This window comes from Mastomys coucha, unplaced genomic scaffold, assembly GCF_008632895.1.
Source record: "Mastomys coucha isolate ucsf_1 unplaced genomic scaffold, UCSF_Mcou_1 pScaffold4, whole genome shotgun sequence".
Lineage (NCBI taxonomy): Eukaryota > Metazoa > Chordata > Mammalia > Rodentia > Muridae > Mastomys > Mastomys coucha.
Genome location: NW_022196910.1, coordinates 54982731 through 54995306, shown reverse-complemented (window position 1 = coordinate 54995306; position 12576 = coordinate 54982731). Strand labels below are relative to the sequence as shown.

Below are 12576 nucleotides of genomic sequence, written 5' to 3'. Positions count from 1 at the left end.
GCTTTCTGTGGTGGGCAATGGTGACCTGCAGGCTCATACCTGGTAAGTGCTGAGAACAAGTGGTTAGTTACTAAGTGCTAGGTCAGGAGTGAAATGTTTGTAGTACCCCCGCCAGAGCTCAAGGAATCTGAGACCAAAACAAGAAAAATGTACCTTGAGGTTAAGAGTTTTGTGTGCACTTAAGATAGTCAAAAGGAAGTTCCTGTTTGTCCTGGGTTAAGTCCTTGCAAAATAAGGTTTCTGTTTACCATTAAGAGTCAGTTCCTGTTTCTTAGGCCTGTGTAACTTTTGTGTAACCCCATGCACACGATCCTTTGTCTCTTCTGTTCTCACTATGTGTAACTACCAACCCTCTTGCCCAAGTGAACACCTTATCTCTCCTGTGGGAGAGTCTTCCAAAGGCCGGCAGGGTCTGCTCCCTCAAGTCCCAACTTAGCTGACTGGCAGCCGACTGCCCTGTCCTGGGTGCATGCCCCCTCAAGTCCCAGCTTAGCTGACTGGCAGCCGACTGCCCTGTCCTGGGTGCATGCTCCCTCAAGTCCCAGCTTAGCCGACTGGCAGCCAACTGCCCTATCCTGGGTGCACCCAAAACTACAGCCTGCTTTGATTGAACAGCTGTGGACTTGCCTTTTCGCCTCCTGAATCTTAGGTTTAACAAAATATGGTAGAGGGGAAGCAGAGAGTATACAAGAGTCAGGAAAAGAGGAGACTGCTGAGGATCACCATCCTCGGAGCATGATAAGGCATTTGTACTCTTGAATTATTCTGTAACTGTGACTGACTAAATCTGTATAAGACTGAACCCATTAATTGTCGTGGGGAGGGAGGGGCTTTCATGAGGTCCTACCCCTTTACAGGATATATAGGCAGTGTCTTTGTTAAGGTAGAGAATGCTGTGATAAAACACTCTGACCAAAGCAACTCGTAGAGGAAAGGTTTATCTGGTTCACGGTTTCTGCTCTATCATGAAGGGAAGCCAAGGCAGGAACCTGGCGGCAGAAACTGAAGCAGAGGCCATGGAGGAACACAGCTTACTGGCTTGCTTCTCTTACTCCAGGACCCCCTGCCTAAGGGTGGCACCACCCACCCTGGGCTAGTCCCACCCACATAGATCTTCAACAAGAAAATATCCCACAGGCTTACCCACAACCTGGTCTCACGGAGGCATTTTCTCCATGAGGTTCTTCTCTTTCAGGTGGCTCGAGCTTGTGACCAACTGACTTCTTGTCAGCACAAGAAATCAGTGGTTGCTGGGATGGAGGCGAGATGATTTTCTTCTGTGATGTAGCCCCTGTAAGTTACCCATATTTTATCAAGAACCCTTCACTCCTGTTCCTGTAAAGCTTAACTAAATACATTGCTTCAGCAGGCTAGACTTGAAATGGATTATTTCTTTGGCCTGTTATTGGTGACTTAACTGGAATGAACAGTCATTTGTCTCCCACAAAAGATCACTATGATGGTTTGTGTATGCTCATCCTAGGGAGTGGTACTATTTGGAGGTGTGGCCTCCTTGGAGTAGGTGTGTCACAGTGGGTGTGGGCTTAAGACCCTCATCCTAGCTGCCTGGAAGCCAGTATTCTGCTAGCAGCCTTCAGATAAAGGTGTTGAACTCTCAGCTTTGCCTGCACCATGCCTGCCTGGATGCTACCATGCTCCTGCCTGGATCAACTGACCCTCTGAACCTGTAAGCCAGCCCTAATTAAATATTGTCCTTATAAGAGTTGTCTTGGTCATGGTGTCTGTTCACAGCAGTAAACCCTAACTGAGACAGTCACACAGCAGCCATGGAACCTGTTCTTCTAGTTTGGGGTGGGGAGTTTCAGTTTGCTCTGCAATGGGAGAGTTACTCTCACTCTGCAATGGTTGGCACTATGTTCTAATGGCAGGACCAGCTCCCACAGATGAGGAGGGCAGCCCCCTAAAGTGGAAGTCCCTGATCATGTCATGTGAGGCAATCTCACATGGTGTTTTGCTGAGGCAAGACCCATGAGAGGACATCTGATGTTTGGAGAGGGTATAAATAGGACTCAACAGACAGTGCTGGAGTGCTTGCAGAGCTAGCCTTGCAACACTTTGCTGATCTTCTCTTCATTGAGAGAGGCATGGCAGAGAACAGTTCCCAATGTCATGGCCAGTCCTGGTCACACCCACTGACTCAGCCAATTTGGAGGCCTGTCTGTTTCTGCTGGATCATGCCACCACTGCCGATTCGTGTTTGGTATCCTGCCACTACTGACCTGGGTTGCTGGTATCCTGATAAATGGAGATTGGAATGGCCCCAAAGAACTTCTGAACAGGTCCACATCCTCTTGTCCTATTTACCACCTTTTCTCCCCTACCTTTGGATGGTGGGCTAGAAGGGGTGTCAAATCATCTAAAAACCCTTATTATAAAGTAGGATTTTTTTTTAAAAAAAAAAAAATCTAAGCCTACAGTCTCCACAGCTCAGACATGCCTCCAGAGGGTTGAGGCATAGGACTCACAAGATCTGTTCAACCTCTCTCACCAGCTGCCTTTGGAGTGTGGAGCCCAGTCAACTTCACCAGCTAACAAACCACCTGGAAGGTGTACCCAAAGTGAACGCTGTTTATCATCTAGAGATGTTAAAGTAAATTACAGTCCCAGTGATGCATATGCACAACACTAAATGGGCTGGGAGTTCAGTGGGGGTGGGGTGGGGAGTGTCACTGCTCTAAGTATATTAACTAGGATTTTGAGAAATCAGGTGTGGTAGCAAACGCCCCTTAACCAGACTTTAGAAGGCTGGAGGATTTGGGGAATTGAGACCAACTTGAGCTACAAAGTAAATTCATGGTCAGCCTGGACTGGGTTACAAGTAGGATGGAGGGGAGGGGTGGGGGAAGGAAGGAGGGAAGAAGGGAAGGGGAAAATGGGAGGGACAGGAGTGGGGGTTCCTCTGAGATCCCAGCGCTGTAATATTTGTTAGCTCCACCAGAGAGCAACCTCTCTGCATTTATGGTCCACTTGGCAGACAGTCGTCGCACACAGCAGACAAGCCAGGTTCCAGGTTCCAGCAGAACCAACCCTTGGGGCTTTCACAGCTGTAAGAAATTCCCCCAGACCCTGCAAAAGTGTCTCAAATACCCTGCAGCCAGCTCCTTTTGAAAGGTCAGAGAGATGACTTGTGGGGAACAGCTCTAGAATCTAGGTCACTTTTCTTTTTTATAGCATAATATTTTGATTGATTATTTGGGAATTTCATACAAGGTATCCCAATCACACACCCATTCCTCCAAGGTTCATCCTCCCACCCTTGTGCCCCCCACCTCAAAATAAAAATACGCAAAGGACACTCTATGCTGCCCCTCAGGAGAGAGCTGGGTCTTTCCCATCCCCCCACTCCCGGAAACCAACAACTGTGAAGAACATCCATCAGCATCCATCACAATCCTTTTATTTATTTATTTGGTTTCTTATGTATATGAATACACTGTAGCTGTGCAGATGATTGTTGAGCCTTCATGTGGTTTCTGGGAATTGAACTCAGAACCTCTGCTCGCTCTGGCCCTACTCGCTCCAGCTCAGAGATTTCTTTATTTATGGTATGAAAGTACACTGTAGCTGTCTTCAGACACACCAGAAGAGGGCATCGGATCCCATTATGGGTGGTTGTGAACCACGTTGTGGCTGCTGGGAATTGAACTCAGGACCTTTGGAAGAGCAGTCAGTGTTCTTACCCACTGAGCCATCTCATCAGCCCCATCACCATCCTTCAGGGCCCTCCCCAACAGCGTCCTGTCTAGACCCTTCCCCTTTCCTTGGGGGTGAGGGAGAGGTTGTCAATATTACATTCTCCCTTGTAGTCCTTGTCACCACCAAGTGTGGTTGTGTGGCCTGGCTACGAATGGACAGCTTTCTCTCCTTTGCCCACTCTGTAGCGTAGCTGTCAGTCAAATGGAGACCCAGTTGGAAAGTAGAACTTGCCCTGAGGCAGAAGAACTGCAGGAAAGGGCACCTGATCCAAAGCCCTGGCCTTGTACTGCCTGGGGGAAAGCTGAGTGCCAACTTTGCATTTCTCCTGCACCTGGCTAAGACTAGGAACTTGGAGACAGCCCATTGGTGGTGTGGCATCATTAACACATCAGAGTGATAAAAGCCATGCAGACCCATGGCCCATCAGGCCTCATTCTGGGCTCTGCAGTGCCAGCTTTGGGAGGTAACTCACCTCTGCAGGAGAGTCTCAGCTGCTTTGCCTTTCATGGCTGCCTCAGCTAGTTAATACCTAGGCCATTGGCCTCTCTCTTTTGGCCTCTGTAGTAACCTCCCCGTCTTGCCTCCATCCCAACTAGATCAAACTGTATCTGCCTGTCTATAACCCTGCCATACTACAAAATCCATGTATGGGTGTTGTGGAGTGGTTGGGTTTTTTTTGTTTTTGTTTTTGTTTTTGTTTTTTTTGGGGGGGGGGATGCTCTGTAGTGGCTATTCCTGGAACTTGACTATATCTGACTATACTTGACTTAACTTGACTATTTCTGGAATGAACTACAATCCAGAATCGGAAGGCTCACCCAGTGATCCTGATCTTGAGGCTAGGAGATACAAGTTTCTGACCTGGATCTTGGCATAGAGATTTTTTTTTTTTTTAAGATTTATTTATTATTATATGTAAGTATACTGTAGCTGTCTTCAGACACACCAGAAGAGGGCATCAGATATCACTAGGGATGGTTGTGAGCCACCATGTGGTTTGTGGGATTTGAACTCTGGACCTTCAGAAGAGCAGTCAGTACTCTTAACCACTGAGCATTGTAAGGAGAAATTAAAGCTTTAAACCTGTGCTGACTAGGAAGAAAAGTTATGGGCCTAAGAATCCATCACAAACTGGCCACATAGGCCTGGGAAAGAGCAAACAAGTTGTTAGATATCGTAAGAGCTGGCAGGTCAAGAAGACATAAAACTATAAACATAGAAGAAAACATGTCTAGGCAAACGAGGACATGGACATGTCCAAGGCCTAGGCCTGCAAAGACGTGCCTGGCAGACACTAAGTAATGGACCATCTGGTCCTCTCAGATATGGTTTAAGGTCAGATGCTTTGTTGACTCAGATTAACACCAACCTTAGGAATTTTCCACTCTGTTCTGCACGTAATAGTTAATATTTGAACTAGCCAATCATGTATGACCACACTGATCCCTTTGTTCCCTCAGACCTTTTCCTATAAAAACCTCTAACTTTCAAGCCTTGTGGTCGGCTCCATTATCTCCTGCGTGAGATAACTGTGGTGCCGAACCAGGGAGTCCTGAAATTAAAATATACCTCTTGTAATTACATCAAGATGTGGTCTCTCATGATTCCTTGGGTGTATGTCCTCCCGAGATTTGAGTGGGGGTCTCCCCCAGGGGTCTTTCAGCATCTCTCCAGCACAGAGATTTATTTATTTGTTTTTTACTTATATGAGTACACTGCAGCTATCTTCAGACACACACTTGAAGCACTTGTCGGATCCCATTACAAATGGTTGTGAGCCACCATGTGGTTGCTGGGAATTGAATTCTAGAAGAGCAGTCAGTGCTCTTAACCACGTCTCCAGCCCCTGGCATAGAGATCTTGAGGCATAGTGGCTATGAATCCCAGGAAACTAAGGCAAGGAGATTTCTGAGTTCAAGGTCATCTGGGACAAAGCAAGTCCCAGATCTGGGCGTAGGGGCACGCACCTTTAATCTGGGCCACACCTTCTGCTTGGACCTGGAAGAAGGAAGATGCTCTCTTCTTCCCCTGCTTGCCTTGTGGGTCTGAGCAACTGCTAGATCCTTGGACTTCCTTTCACAGCTGTGCTGACCATTGTTGAGGAGTTGGACTACAGACTGTAAGTCATCAACAAATTCCCTTACTATATAGAGACCACCCATAAGTTCTGTGACTCTAGAGAACCCTAATACAGGCTCCATTTTTATTGGTCCCAGATAGAGAGGGCAACGGCAGACCAAAGACACACCTGTGTCCAAGTTCAGCTGGGTGAACACTTTAAGTTTGGAGTTTGAAGTTAGAGCCCAGAGCATGTTATGTGGGTAGCTATATTGTGGAAAAGCACCCCCCCACACACACACTCTGCAATGGGCGACACCCATGAAAGCCTCCTCCCATGGAGCTGCCAGAAAGATACACTAAAATGAGCCTCAAGGACTCCCCTGCTATAGTTTACTACTTTACATCCTTGGGGAGGAGCAGGGATCCCTTAGCCTTCCTGCCCTTCACATGGGAATGTTAATAAGCCAGCCTCAGGAGGGCCTCACAGGGACATCACAGCTGCTCTGATTGAAGACAGCAATAATCAGATGTAACCCAGAGGAAGCAGCCTGGGACACTGCCATCTTCCCCGGGATCTCTTAGAACCCATGCTATCATTTAGAGAGAGAAAATAGTCCTTACACAGTCCCCTGATTAGGAAGTGTGGGGGTGGCTAACTGAATTTTCCCAGGCCCTGCCTAGACACACAGGCAAGCCTTTCCGAAGGTCTGCTCTCCCTTTCTCTGAGCGGGTCTAGGAAAGTTCTTGATTGTTAGCAACTGTCCAAATCTGAGAGCTGGCTGTTCTTGGTTCCTGGAAACACACTCTCACTTTGTGGCCAAGACTGACTTCAAACTCAAGATCCTGCTGCCTCTACTTCTTGAGGGTTACAGTGTGTGTCAAACTGGTGTCTGTCTGTCTGAGTGCCACCACACTGGTGTCTGTCTGGGAGTCAGGATTACAGGTGTGCACCACCACACTGGTGTATACCTGTTCTTTTTTATCGCCAAATCAGTTGCTAATTGTATGAAAAATTATTTAGGGCTCTAGTAGAACAGTTATTATGTATCCAAAATGAAGGTATGTCTACTTAAATGCCAAATGTAGGGTTTTATTTAAATTTGTGTGCATGTGTGTGTATGTGTGTCCATGCATGTGCGTGTGTGTGTGTGTGTGTGTGTATGTGTGTGTGTGTATATATGTGTGTGTGTGTGTGTGTAAGAAAAGTGGCTTGTGCAATGGCACACATGTGGAAGCCAGAGGACAATCTCTCCTTCTGTGGTGGATCCAGGGATCAAACTCAAGTCATCAGGTCTGTGTGGCAAGCCCCTTTACCTGCTAAACCACCTTGCAGGCCCTGTATCATCTTTTTTGCATGTATGTATTTATGGAAAAGACCACTCATTCATCAACCAGTCTATTGCATCAGTCACTCCTTTGTAAAAACTCTTTATTGTTATATTTTTAATGCAGGAACCACACTTGATATGGGGTTGAGGCTGTTCATATGCAGCTTCTATGCATAGTAGGGAAGGGAGACAACAGGAGGACCTTCTAGGCAGGGGAGGAGAAGAGGAAGCAGGAGTGCAGGCATTGCTTCAGGATGCAATCCGGGCTCCAGGAGTAGAGTGCTAAAGACAAAAATAAATAAAACTTTAAATCACATCTTTGTCCTACAAAATGCCCACTGTCCCACCCACTGAGGGAACAAGGGCTGGCCAGCATCAGGGAAGGAAATGCTTTGACTCGCAGTGCAGCCTTTTGGAGCTGGAGAACTAACTGCTGGCTGCAGATGCTAGCCCTTTCCCAATGTGCTAAACACATCTGTGTGTCTGTCTGTCTGTCTGTGGAGCACACACAGAAAGGTGAAGTGACCAGTTTATATCACCCAGTCCTCCCAGGAGACTGACACAGACACAGCGCACCCACAGCAACCGGTCCTCCCCTGTCTACCCCCAGCTCTGACCAGTCCTCCCCTGTCTAACCCCAGCTCTGACCAGTCCTCCCCTGTCTAACCCCAGCTCTGACCGGTCCTCCCCTGTCTACCCCCAGCTCTGACCGGTCCTCCCCTGTCTACCCCCAGCTCTGACCGGTCCTCCCCTGCCTAACCCCAGCTCTGACCGGTCCTCCCCTGTCTAACCCCAGCTCTGACCGGTCCTCCCCTGTCTAACCCCAGCTCTTGGTCTTCCAAGGCAGCCTCTGAAGGGCTTCTGTTGTCAGCAGCTTCACATGAATGAAATAAAATGTTGCGGTCATCTGTGTTGATCCACTTCCCCTAATCCCCTTTAAGTGCTAGCCCCTGGGGACTCTACCCCCTGTCGGTATGGCACCTAACAGGATTGTAGTTGGTGAGATTAGGAAAGCTACAATTACTGCAATCCCCCTGAAAGAGCTTGGATCTGCCGGCAAATATTAAAAGGAGAGTTCCACAATGCACTTGCTTTTACCATTTGTATGAAATACGATGGCAAAATCATGCTGTAATTATCTTTACAGCCAGTACATAACGCTGGAGGAGAGTCTATCACCCAGATATAGCTTCCCGCACAATTATCTGGCCATCGGCAGCACTGAAATAGCCATCTAATGAGAGCAAAATGATATGGTGTGCACCATGTAATCAGCCAGTTACAGTTATTACAGCTCTTTCCGCCCTCTTGCCCAACAGCAAAGGGGCCAGACCCAGGTCCTAGGGAGTTGTGAACAGGTGGTACCAAGAGTTCTTCTTGAGTCTCCTACTGGCCACCCTGAGGCTGTGACTGGATTCCCACAGTGGGGAGAGAGAGGCAGGAGGCTGTGCAGGGTTGCAGAGGCTCCCAGGTCCTTGCTCACTCCTTGTCTTCCTTCTCTTTAGAAACCAGCAAAAAGGCAGGCATCAGCTGAGCTGCTGGATCCATGTGTGGGTAGATGGTGTCAAGATGGAAGCTCTGTGTTTTCACTAGGCTTCCCTGAGGACCTTTCACACTGGTGGACAAGTGAGGAATCTCTCAGCCCACTCCTGAGGTCTGACCTAGATGGCTGGCAGCAGATAAAAGCTGGCCAGGGAACACATAAGGACATTCTCTACCGTCCCTCCCCAATACCAAGTTCCCAGACCAGAAGAGCCATAATGTAGATGACTCTCAGTGTGCTGGGAGCCACTGTAAAGGCTTTGTCTATAAAATCACAACCCTGGGAGATTTTATCACCCCACTTATATTCCAGAAACTAAGGCACAGCATTAAGTCACTTGGCCAAGGAGACACAGCTAGAGAAAAGCAGGTTCAGGACTGAGTTTAGATTATGTTCTAATACATTCTGCTGCTCCAAGGGGCCAAGATGTGGGGCTGAGATATGGGGCCAAGATATGGTTTCTGGTTGTTGCCACAGACTCTTAGCATCCCCGAATCTCTTCCTAAGTTGCAAGTGTCCCTGACTGCATCCTGAGCAGTTTGAACCTACCTGGGAGGCAAACACTTTGGCTGTGAATAATCAGACCTATATCGAAAGAAAGATGATCTCACCATCTTTTGTATAGATCACAAGAAGACAGTGTCCAGAACAGCAGTGGAGCACTGGAAAAGCCCCCAGGATTCCTCACCCTGCTTCCTACCATTCACTGTCTGCACAGTACTCATCAGAGTCCATGACACCGGAGAAATAGATTCAAGAGCGAAGTGGGAATAATTACAGCATGTGTATGTCTAAGAGTCATTGTGCCCGATGCTTGGTGTACTGGGCACTGTCCATGGATCTGTGCTTCGGGGCAAAGTTATGTGCATCGGTAGCATCTCTGAGAACCACAGCGGACAGCTCCCTCTCCCCTGTCCGGTCCCCCTCCAGCCAATAGTATTTACCTTTTCTGCACTGGGGGCCTATTTGAGGATGCCAAAGCTGGGGGTGTTCTCTTCAACCACGTCGGTGGGCGTGTCTGGAGTGAAGTAAGCAGTGCAGTTAGGAAGGATTCTTCTGAATCAGGACTGGCTATGACAGACAGCTCTGAAAGACAGAGCTGGGAGAATGCGGGGGAGGCAGAGCCTCTGTCCCTCTCTCAGCCAAGCTGAGCTGCCCTACTCTGTGCTCAGAAAAGGGGCTGATCCTGATGACTGTAGATCTGAGCTGACTGAGAAAGAAAGGGCCACAGACACTCAGTACGACTGCTCATCTTCCTCTCTGGTGACAAACTGGGAGACACTTCTGACATATCCTTAGCAGTACCTAGACCCTCCTCTGGGTGTACCCTACCTGGCTGGCTGTTCCTCTTGCCCATAAGTCCCACAAAGAAGTCGTGCATGTCACCTGAAAGAAAAGGCCAATGTTGTCAACAAGCACGCCAAGACTGCTGAGACTGGAAATTGGTTGCCTGCCACCAAATCTGCGCCCCATCCAAACCAGGTCTATGGCTGCCCTTGAACTTGCTATGTAGCCCAAGCTAGCCTTGCACTCTCCATTCCTCCTTAACCCCCTCAGTTCTGGAATTGCAAACATGTCTCGGTATCTAGCTCATCTTTATCTCGTCGGAGCCTGAATTCCACAGCTAGCAGGTCTGCTCTCTCCGCCCATCTTCTCTCCTCACCCCTCCCCATCTCCACACACACTCAACACACATACCTTGCAATCCTTTCCTACCGCAGCAGGTGCTGGCTTAGTATCTTTGCCACCAGGAGAGCCTCTTAGTTCTCAGTGACCAGTGAGCCAGTGAGGGAAGGTCTCCCATGCCCCAACACCTGTTTTGTTTTGTTTTTTCCCCCGTGTTTTTCCTGCTGTCTCCCACTGAGAAAGGCTGGCTAAGCAACTGCAGCTGGCATATTGTCTGCACCAGCTGGGATGAAGCCGGCCAAAATTGCCCATCGGCCCCGCCCATGCCCGTGGAACTTTGGACAAATGGTCAGCACAGATGGGGAAGAGGCTACTCACGTTTCTGTGGACGTGATGTCTCCTTCGGTCCTGTGAAGGCAGGCACACATGTGTAGACAGAAGCAGAGAGAGACTCAGATCACTGTCGCCATCAACACTCCCATCTCTCTCCCCACGAAGGGGTTTCCCAGAATGATGGCCCCTTGCCCTTTGCTCCTTGTCCCGCCCCTTCCCTCTTTAGAGCCTCCTCCTACCCACGCTAGCCTTGCTCAGCACTTTCAGCAGTCCTTCCAGAGAGACAGGGCGGCTGTCGTAGAGTTTCCGAAGCAGGGATGGAGGTAGCTGATAGAGATCAGATTCCTTGCAGGGGAGAGGAGCAGAGAGCTGAGGGATGAGATCCACGCCCCACCCACTCGCTCTCATCCTGCACAAAACAGCCTTACCCCAAACCCACCGCAGCTGAATCCAACACCCTATTTCCTTCAGGATTTCCTCTAGCTTACTCTGGAAGAGAAGTAGGCGCATAAAGTGTTGCGTGTGGGCCAGCAGCAGCAGCAGCAGCAGCAGCACTGGGACCGTGTCAGAAATCCAGACTTACCTGAGACCTCCTGGACAGGACCTGAATCTGAATGTGATCCCAGGGTGCTGATGTGCATGGTGAAGTTTGGAGCCATGTGGCGGCTTCAGAGTGGCTGGCCTGTTGGCCTGATTGCCCAGAGCTGACTTCCTGGGATGCTGATCATGCTATCTCCCAAGGTCCCCACCCAGCTCTGCCAGCCCTCAGTGACAAAGTCACAAGTTCAAAACCAGCTTACTCACAGACACGGTTAGTCCACTGAGTGAGACGTGAACTAGCCACACCCAAGAAAGGCTCATCACATTAGCAGGTGTCTCTAATCTGTGCTCTGTGACCTGGTTCTGAGGTCAGGTGGCAGCAGGCAGCCAGGGCACATGTGCAAACACGAGACTCCCTACTGTGCGCAGTGTCTGTGCACAATGCTCTCCCTGGCTTTTCACTGCCTCTTCCTTGCTCTTCAGCACAGCTTTCTCTTCTCATGTTTGTTTTCTCTCCCCTTTCCACCCTGGATCTAGAATTTCAGATTCCAGAGCCACTGCCCTGTAAGACCACAACATTATTCTCATGTTTTGTTTTTTGGTTGTTTTTTTTTTCTAGCAACTCGGGCACAGCAGGTTGTGGGTACATGACATGCATGCCGTTAACTAGAGCCTAGAGAAGTGCTGCTGCTAACTGGGTTAGGGGATGCTTGCCTGAAGCTCAGCTGTGCCCCTCTCTGGAGTCCTAGCATCCTTGGTGTGTATCATTTGCTGTGTACACCAGAATCCACCCCAGACAAGCCTCCCAGATACCCACACACACGTTTGCCACCCAGTAATCTCACCCTCACAGACTTTGGGGAGAGAGATTATCTCTTTTGTTGACTAAGAGAGGCAGAGGGGTTTTCTTGCTGCCCAAGGCACTGAAGCAAGCTTGTCTCTGAAGTGAAGAGCCCAGACAGTCTTACCACCCTGACTGCACAGGGCCCTGAAGCGAGCTTGTCTCTGAGGTGAAGAACCCAGACAGTCTTACCACCCTGCCTGCACAGAGCCCTGAAGCGAGCTTGTCTCTGAGGTGAAGAACCCAGACAGTCTTACCACCCTGCCTGCACAGGGCCCTGAAGCGAGCTTGTCTCTGAGGTGAAGAACCCAGACAGTCTTACCACCCTGCCTGCACAGGGCCCTGAAGCGAGTTTGTCTCTGAAGTGAAGAGCCCAGACAGTCTTACCACCCTGACCGCACAGTGCCCAGCCTGGACCTCACACTTCCTGATACACTTTTTGTTGTTGGTGGTGGGGTTTTTTTGGATCTGGTGTAAGTGTTGCCACCTGCACAGCTGCCCTGACAAGCACACGTGTGCTCACGTTCTTGTGTGTGTGTGTGTGTGTGTGTGTGTGTGCGCGCGCGCGCGCGCACAAGTGCACAAGT

At 49.2% G+C, this 12576-nt stretch overlaps 1 protein-coding gene across 5 annotated transcripts in view; it reads right to left on the bottom strand.

Annotated features, from left to right (window-relative positions):
* Positions 1-7190: 7190 nt before the first annotated feature.
* Tac3 (tachykinin precursor 3) overlaps positions 7191-12576 on the bottom strand; it is an 8071-nt gene continuing 2685 nt past the window's right edge. For 2 of the 5 annotated variants that reach the window (XM_031349324.1, XM_031349323.1), the window contains 5 exons: positions 10848-10953; positions 10654-10683; positions 9982-10035; positions 9594-9667; positions 7191-7388 (listed from right to left, as the gene is read on the bottom strand). In XM_031349324.1, the coding sequence (XP_031205184.1) occupies positions 9612-9667; positions 9982-10035; positions 10654-10683; positions 10848-10953 (246 nt within the window). In that variant the 3' untranslated portion in view covers positions 7191-7388; positions 9594-9611. Of the gene's footprint in view, positions 7389-8471; positions 8606-8626; positions 8642-8661; positions 8722-9198; positions 9235-9593; positions 9668-9981; positions 10036-10653; positions 10684-10847; positions 10954-12576 lie in introns of those variants that run through there. The other 3 variants (XR_004112742.1, XR_004112744.1, XR_004112743.1) reach the window with 3 other exon arrangements.